The 8070-nt window shown below is 46.0% G+C and overlaps 1 protein-coding gene across 3 annotated transcripts in view; it reads right to left on the minus strand.

Moving 5' to 3' along the window:
• Nucleotides 1-8070, minus strand: part of LOC139561130 (actin-binding protein WASF3-like) — an 88726-nt gene that overhangs the window by 46932 nt on the left and 33724 nt on the right. For all 3 annotated transcript variants that reach the window (XM_071378012.1, XM_071378014.1, XM_071378015.1), the window contains exon 2: nt 4587-4729. In XM_071378012.1, coding sequence (XP_071234113.1) covers nt 4587-4719 — 133 coding nt within the window. In that variant the 5' untranslated portion in view covers nt 4720-4729. The remainder of the gene's footprint in view (nt 1-4586; nt 4730-8070) is intronic.

Raw genomic sequence — 8070 nt, forward strand, 5'->3', positions numbered from 1 at the left:
CACACACACACACACACACACACACACACACACACACACACACACACACACACACACACACACACACACACACACACACACACACACACACACACACACGTATAGACACCCACACAGGATAATAGACACACACACACACACACACACACACACACACACACACACACACACACACACACACACACACACACACACACACACACACACACACACACACACACACACACACACACAGGATAATAGACACACGCACACACACACACACTCACACACACACACACATAATAAAACAGAGCTTAATCAAAGGCTGGGATTCTGTATCGTCTCTCTGCAGGGTGCTATGCCTCCTATAGAGCTGCTGGCTGACAACCAGTGGACAGCAATACACTACAGTCTGCCTGCTCCAGTGTGTGTGTGAGCGTGTGTGTGTGTGTGTGTGTGTGTGTGTGTGTGTGTGTGTGTGTGTGTGTGTGTGTGTGTGTGTGTGTGTGTGTGTGTGTGTGTGTGTGTGTCTCCACGTCTAATTGTCCAGGGACCCTGCATATCCCCAGTTGAATATATTCCAACATAGATCAAAACAACAGCAGCTCCTGTAACATTGCAAGGCTCCTGTAACATTGCAAGGCTCCTGTAACATTGCAAGGCTCCTGTGACATTGCAAGGCTCCTGTGACATTGCAAGGCTCCTGTAACATTGCAAGGCTCCTGTAACATTGCAAGGCTCCTGTGATATTGCAAGGCTCCTGTAACATTGCAAGGCTCCTGTAACATTGCAAGGCTCCTGTAACATTGCAAGGCTCCTGTGACATTGCAAGGCTCCTGTGATATTGCAAAGCTCCTGTAACATTGCAAGGCACCTGTGACATTGCAAGGCTCCTGTGATATTGCAAGGCTCCTGTAACATTGCAAGGCTCCTGTAACATTGCAAGGCTCCTGTAACATTGCAAGGCTCCTGTGACATTGCAAGGCTCCTGTGATATTGCAAAGCTCCTGTGACATTGCAAGGCTCCTGTGACATTGCAAGGCTCCTGTGACATTGCAAGGCTCCTGTAACATTGCAAGGCTCCTGTGACATTGCAAGGGTCCTGTGACATTGCAAGGCTCCTGTGACATTGCAAGGCTCCTGTGACATTGCAAGGCTCCTGTGACATTGCAAGGCTCCTGTGACATTGCAAGGCTCCTGTAACATTGCAAGGCTCCTGTGACATTGCAAGGCTCCTGTGACATTGCAAGGCTCCTGTAACATTGCAAGGCTCCTGTGACATTGCAAGGCTCCTGTGACATTGCAAGGCTCCTGTAACATTGCAAGGCTCCTGTAACATTGCAAGGCTCCTGTGACATTGCAAGGCTCCTGTAACATTGCAAGGCTCCTGTGACATTGCAAGGCTCCTGTGACATTGCAAGGCTCCTGTGACATTGCAAGGCTCCTGTGACATTGCAAGGCTCCTGTAACATTGCAAGGCTCCTGTGACATTGCAAGGCTCCTGTAACACTGCAAGGCTCCTGTGACATTGCAAGGCTCCTGTGACATTGCAAGGCTCCTGTGACATTGCAAGGCTCCTGTAACATTGCAAGGCTCCTGTAACATTGCAAGGCTCCTGTAACATTGCAAGGCTCCTGTGACATTGCAAGGCTCCTGTGACATTGCAAGGCTCCTGTGACATTGCAAGGCTCCTGTGACATTGCAAGGCTCCTGTAACATTGCAAGGCTCCTGTAACATTGCAAGGCTCCTGTAACATTGCAAGGCTCCTGTAACATTGCAAGGCTCCTGTAACATTGCAAGGCTCCTGTAACATTGCAAGGCTCCTGTAACATTGCAAGGCTCCTGTAACATTGCAAGGCTCCTGTGACATTGCAAGGCTCCTGTAACATTGCAAGGCTCCTGTAACATTGCAAGGCTCCTGTGACATTGCAAGGCTCCTGTGATGTTACTGTCATTGACTGGATGTACCAACCGACGACTCCCTGTTATACTTCCGTTGTATATACTAGACACACCACACATTAATCACATGCACTTGCCACTTTCTACTGACGCTCATTCTAACTGCAATCCCTATCCGGAGCACAGGAACAACTACAGGTGAAGAGGTGTGTGTCTTAAAGTGTCGAGAAGCTTCTAGAATATTCTAGAATATCCCCAAAGGAGAACCATTAGACCACAAACCACAATAACAATGTGTACTTACTCCAAGGGCTGCTACACTCGAGAGTTTGTGTTAGCAACCACTCTGCTTTTGTAGCGACTGGCTTCACTCCGTTTTGTCACCAAAGCCCCGTATACTACCCACCGCTGCGACCTGTATGCTCTCGTTGGCTGGCCCTCGCTACATATTTGTCGCCAAATCCACTGGCTCCTGGTCATCTATAAGTAACTTTAAGCACCAGCTGTCAGAGCAGCTCACAGATCACTGCACCTGTACATAGCCCATCTGTAAATAGCCCATCCAACTACCTCATCCCCATAGTGTTTTTTATTTTTTCTCCTTTGCACCCCAGTATCTCTACTTGCACACTCATCTTCTGCATATCCGTCACTCCAGTGTTTAATTGCTAAATTGTAATTATTTCGCCACTATGGCCTATTTATTGCCTTACCTCCCTTATCTTACCTCATTTGCACACACTGTATATAGACTTTTCTATTGTGTTATTGACTGTACGCTTGTTTATTCCATGTGTAACTCCGTGTTGTTGTTTGTGTCGCACTGCTTTGCTTTATCTTGGCCAGGTCGCAGTTGTAAATGAGAACTTGTTCTCAACTAGCCTACCTGGTTAAATAAAGGTGAAATAAAAATATAAAAAAAAAAAATGTTTCACAAAAGTTCTGAACCTTCCTATTCTCATAGTTTCTAAAGATTGTAAACATTTTTTGCTGAAATTATTATTATATTATTGATCGATTGACTATGTAGTTCTATCTGCAGAGTTAGCTTCAGGTAAATGTTACACTTCCTCAACCATTCCTGGACCTGTGACCAAATTCAAGCTACATATGGACAGTGCCAAAACAAATGATATAATGATTATGTCTCTTTGCAGCAAAATCTGCAGAGAACAAAAAATCTCAAATTTGGACTCATCAGACCAAAGGACAGATTTGCAGCTGTCTAATGTCCATTGCTCGTGTTTCTTGGCCCAAGCAAGTCTCTTCTTATTATTGGTGTCCTTTAGTAGTGGTTTCTTTGCAGCAATTTGACCATGAAGGCCTGATACACGCAGTCTCCTCTGAACAGTTGATGTTGAGATGTGTCTGTTACCTGTTACCTGAATTTATTTTGGCTGCAATCTGAGGTGCAGGTAACTCTAATGAACTTATCTTCTGTAGCAGAGGTAACTCTGGGTCGTCCTTTCCTGTGGCGGTCCTCATGACAGCCAGTTTCAGCATAGCGCTTGATTGTTTTTGCGATTGCACTTGAAGAAAGTTTTTGAAATTTTCCGGATTGACTGACCTTCATGTCTTAAAGTAATGATGGACTGTCGTTTCTCTTTGCTTATTTGAGCTGTTCTTGCCATAATATGGACTTGGTCTTTTACCAAATAGGGCTATCTTCTGTATACCACCCCAACCTTGTCACAACACAACTGATTGGCTCAAAGGAAATTCCACAAATGAACTTTTAACAAGGCACACCTATTAATTGAAATGCATTCCAGGTGACTACCTCATGAAGCTGGTTGAGAGCATGTCAAGAGTGTGCAAAGTTGTCATCAAGGCAAAGGGTGGCAACTTTGAAAAATCTCAAATCTCAAATATATTTTATAATATTTTTACACTTTTTTGGTTACTACATGATTCCATATGTGTTATTTCATAGTTTGGATGTCTTCACTATTATTCTACAATGTAGAAAATAGTCAAAATAGAGAAAAACCCTGGAATGTGCAGGTGTGCTGAAACTTTTGACTGGTTGTGTATACATATATATACATTTACCAAATAATATATGGGGGATTGGAAATTATGCAGTGACTACATTGATGGAATCTACAATCATTCTGCAATATTAAAGCTGATCTACCCCTTAAAAAAGTGATGATGCTGTTTGTATGTGGCTGCTATGAAAGTGAACTGCGTGTACACGTGATCAGGGGTGTATTCATTCGGCAATTCTGTTAAAAAATTATTCATAAATGAAAGCAAACGGAACAAAACGGGGATAAACCTAACCTAATTTTTTAAATAGAAACTCTTGAACTAATGATTACACACTAGATCAACTAGATGCAGGCAAGAGTGTGCAAGGCGGTTTTGAATATGTCACTGTCTGTCACCTTGATTACTCAAATGTATCTCTCGAACCTAGCCTAAATCTATGTTACATTGAGCTGGGTGAATGGAAAATGAATGACAGTCATCCAATATGCTGTAAAGAAATCAGGTCATGCTCATTAAAAATCAAATCGTCCTCCCTCATCATAAACGGCCCCGACCACCACTGGTGTAGAGTGACGTTGCCCCTAGACGGTGATCTTGGGTCAGTTTTTCATTTTCTCCATTAAAAGTGAATGTTAGGTTTAGTGAAGGGGAAGCTGATCCTAGATCTGTACCTCAGGGAAACGTGACCCTGAAACACACTACTTACTTAGGCTGCCCAGCTGTTTGATGATGGCAGCGAGGGTGCTGTTGGTAACACACTCCAGTTCACTGGTGACTCCATCAGGAACCGCACCTCGACACAGGTGTCTGGGCTCTATACAGCGCTTTACCAATGGCATAGTGGTTCACCTGGGGAGAGAGAGATATATGGAGAGATTAGTATGGAGAGGAGGAGGAAAGGAGGGAGAGAAGGACGGACAGAGAGAGTAAGATGTCTGGGCTCTATACCTACAGCAGGGTGGGGGACTTGGGGAGAGAGAGAGATGTCTGGGCTCTATACCTACAGCAGGGTGGGGGACTTGGGGAGAGAGAGAGATGTCTGGGCTCTATACCTACAGCAGGGTGGGGGACTTGGGGAGAGAGAGAGATGTCTGGGCTCTATACCTACAGCAGGGTGGGGGACTTGGGGAGAGAGAGAGATGTCTGGGCTCTATACCTACAGCAGGGTGGGGGACTTGGGGAGAGAGAGAGATGTCTGGGCTCTATACCTACAGCAGGGTGGGGGACTTGGGGAGAGAGAGAGATGTCTGGGCTCTATACCTACAGCAGGGTGGGGGACTTGGGGAGAGAGAGAGATGTCTGGGCTCTATACCTACAGCAGGGTGGGGGACTTGGGGAGAGAGAGAGATGTCTGGGCTCTATACCTACAGCAGGGTGGGGGACTTGGGGAGAGAGAGAGATGTCTGGGCTCTATACCTACAGCAGGGTGGGGGACTTGGGGAGAGAGAGAGATGTCTGGGCTCTATACCTACAGCAGGGTGGGGGACTTGGGGGAGAGAGAGAGATGTCTGGGCTCTATACCTACAGCAGGGTGGGGGACTTGGGGAGAGAGAGAGATGTCTGGGCTCTATACCTACAGCAGGGTGGGGGACTTGGGGAGAGAGAGAGATGTCTGGGCTCTATACCTACAGCAGGGTGGGGAACTTGGGGAGAGAGAGAGATGTCTGGGCTCTATACCTACAGCAGGGTGGGGGACTTGGGGAGAGAGAGAGATGTCTGGGCTCTATACCTACAGCAGGGTGGGGGACTTGGGGAGAGAGAGAGATCAGTAAGGAGATGACAAGGGAAGGAGGGAGAGAGAGAGATCAGTAAGGAGATGACAAGGGAAAGAGGGAGAGAGAGAGAGAGATCAGTAAGGAGATGACAAGGGAAAGAGAGGAGAGAGAGTATTGTGGCAGGTGGGACAGCATGTAACCTAGTGGTTAGAGCGTTGGGCCAGTAACCGAAAGGTTGCTAGATTGAATCCCTGAACTGACAAGGTAAACATCTGTCGTTCTGCCCCTGAACAAGGCAGTTAACCCACTGTTCCCCCGGTAGGCCGTCATTGTAAATAAGAATTTGTTCTTAACTGACTTGCCTTGTTAAATAAAGGTTCAATTAAAAAATAAAAATAATAATTGTCCTGCTAGAAAATCCAATCCTCAGAGTTGGGGAAGATTGTCAGAGCAGAAGAAAGCAAGTTTTCTTCCAGGACAACCTCCACCAAATGTCACAGTGGGTGCGAGACACTGTGGCTTGTAGGTCTCTCCAGGTCTTTCACCCACTGTGAAGCTTGGTGGAGGATCGGTGATGATCTGGGGGTGCTTCCGCAAGGCTGGAATCAGACAGATTTGTCTTTGTGAAGGACGCATGAATGAAGCCACGTACAAGGTTGTCCTGGAAGAAAACTTGCTTCTTTCTGCTCTGACAATGTTCCCAAACTCTGAGGATTGGTTTTTCCAGCAGGACAATGCTCCCCAACTCTGAGGACTGGTTTCTCCAGCAGGACAATGTTCCCCAACTCTGAGGATTGGTTGTTCCAGCAGGACAATGTTCCCCAAATCTGAGGATTGGTTTTCCCAGCAGGACAATGTTCCCCAACTCTGAGGGTTGGTTTTTCCAGCAGGACAATGTTCCCCAACTCTGAGGATTGGTTTTTCCAGCAGGACAATGTTCCCCAACTCTGAGGATTGGTTTTTCCAGCAGGACAATGTTCCCCAACTCTGAGGATTGGTTTTTCCAGCAGGACAATGTTCCCCAACTCTGAGGGTTGGTTTTTCCAGCAGGACAATGTTCCCCAACTCTGAGGATTGGTTTTCCCAGCAGGACAATGTTCCCCAACTCTGAGGATTGGTTTTTCCAGCAGGACAATGTTCCCCAACTCTGAGGATTGGTTTTTCCAGCAGGACAATGTTCCCCAACTCTGAGGACTGGTTTTCCCAGCAGGACAATGTTCCCCAACTCGGAGGACTGGTTTTTCCAGCAGGACAATGTTCCCCAACTCTGAGGATTGGTTTTCCCAGCAGGACAATGTTCCCCAACTCTGAGGGTTGGTTTTCCCAGCAGGACAATGTTCCCCAACTCTGAGGACTGGTTTTCCCAGCAGGACAATGTTCCCCAACTCTGAGGATTGGTTTTCCCAGCAGGACAATGTTCCCCAACTCTGAGGATTGGTTTTTCCAGCAGGACAATGTTCCCCAACTCTGAGGACTGGTTTTTCCAGCAGGACAATGTTCCCCAACTCTGAGGATTGGTTTTCCCAGCAGGACAATGTTCCCCAACTCTGAGGACTGGTTTTCCCAGCAGGACAATGTTCCCCAACTCTGAGGGTTGGTTTTCCCAGCAGGACAATGTTCCCCAACTCTGAGGATTGGTTTTCCCAGCAGGACAATGTTCCCCAACTCTGAGGATTGGTTTTCCCAGCAGGACAATGTTCCCCAACTCTGAGGATTGGTTTTCCCAGCAGGACAATGTTCCCCAACTCTGAGGATTGGTTTTCCCAGCAGGACAATGTTCCCCAACTCTGAGGGTTGGTTTTCCCAGCAGGACAATGTTCCCCAACTCTGAGGACTGGTTTTCCCAGCAGGACAATGCTCCATGCCACACAGCCAGGTCAGTCAAGGTGTGGATGGAAGACCACCAGATCAAGACCCTGTCATGTCCAGGCCAATCTCCAGACCTGAACCCCATTGAAAACCTCTGGAATGTGATCAAGAGGAAGATGGATGGTCACAAGCCATCAAAAAAAGCCGAGCTGCTTGAAGTTTTACACCAGGAGTGGCATAAAGTCACCCAACATCAAAGAGAAAGACTGGTGGAGAGCATGCCAAGACGCATGAAAGCTGTGATTGAAAATCAGGGTTATTCCACCAAATATTGATTTCTGAACTCTTCCTAAGTTAAAACATTAGTATTGTGTTGTTTAACAATGAATATGAACTTATTTTCTTTGGATTATTCAAGGTCGGACAACACTGCATCTTTTTTGTTATTTTGACCAGCTGTCATTTTCTGCAAATAAAGCCTCTAAATAACTATAGTTTTATTTGGAATTTGGGAGAAATGTTTTCAGTAGTTTATAGAATGAAACAAAAATATTCATTTTACCCAAACACATACCTATAAATTGTAAAACCAGAGAAACTGATAATTATGTAGTGGTCTCTTAATTTTTTCCTGAAATATTATTAATTTTAGAACCGAGGAAAGAC

Source organism: Salvelinus alpinus, chromosome 31 (assembly GCF_045679555.1).
Source record: "Salvelinus alpinus chromosome 31, SLU_Salpinus.1, whole genome shotgun sequence".
NCBI lineage: Eukaryota > Metazoa > Chordata > Actinopteri > Salmoniformes > Salmonidae > Salvelinus > Salvelinus alpinus.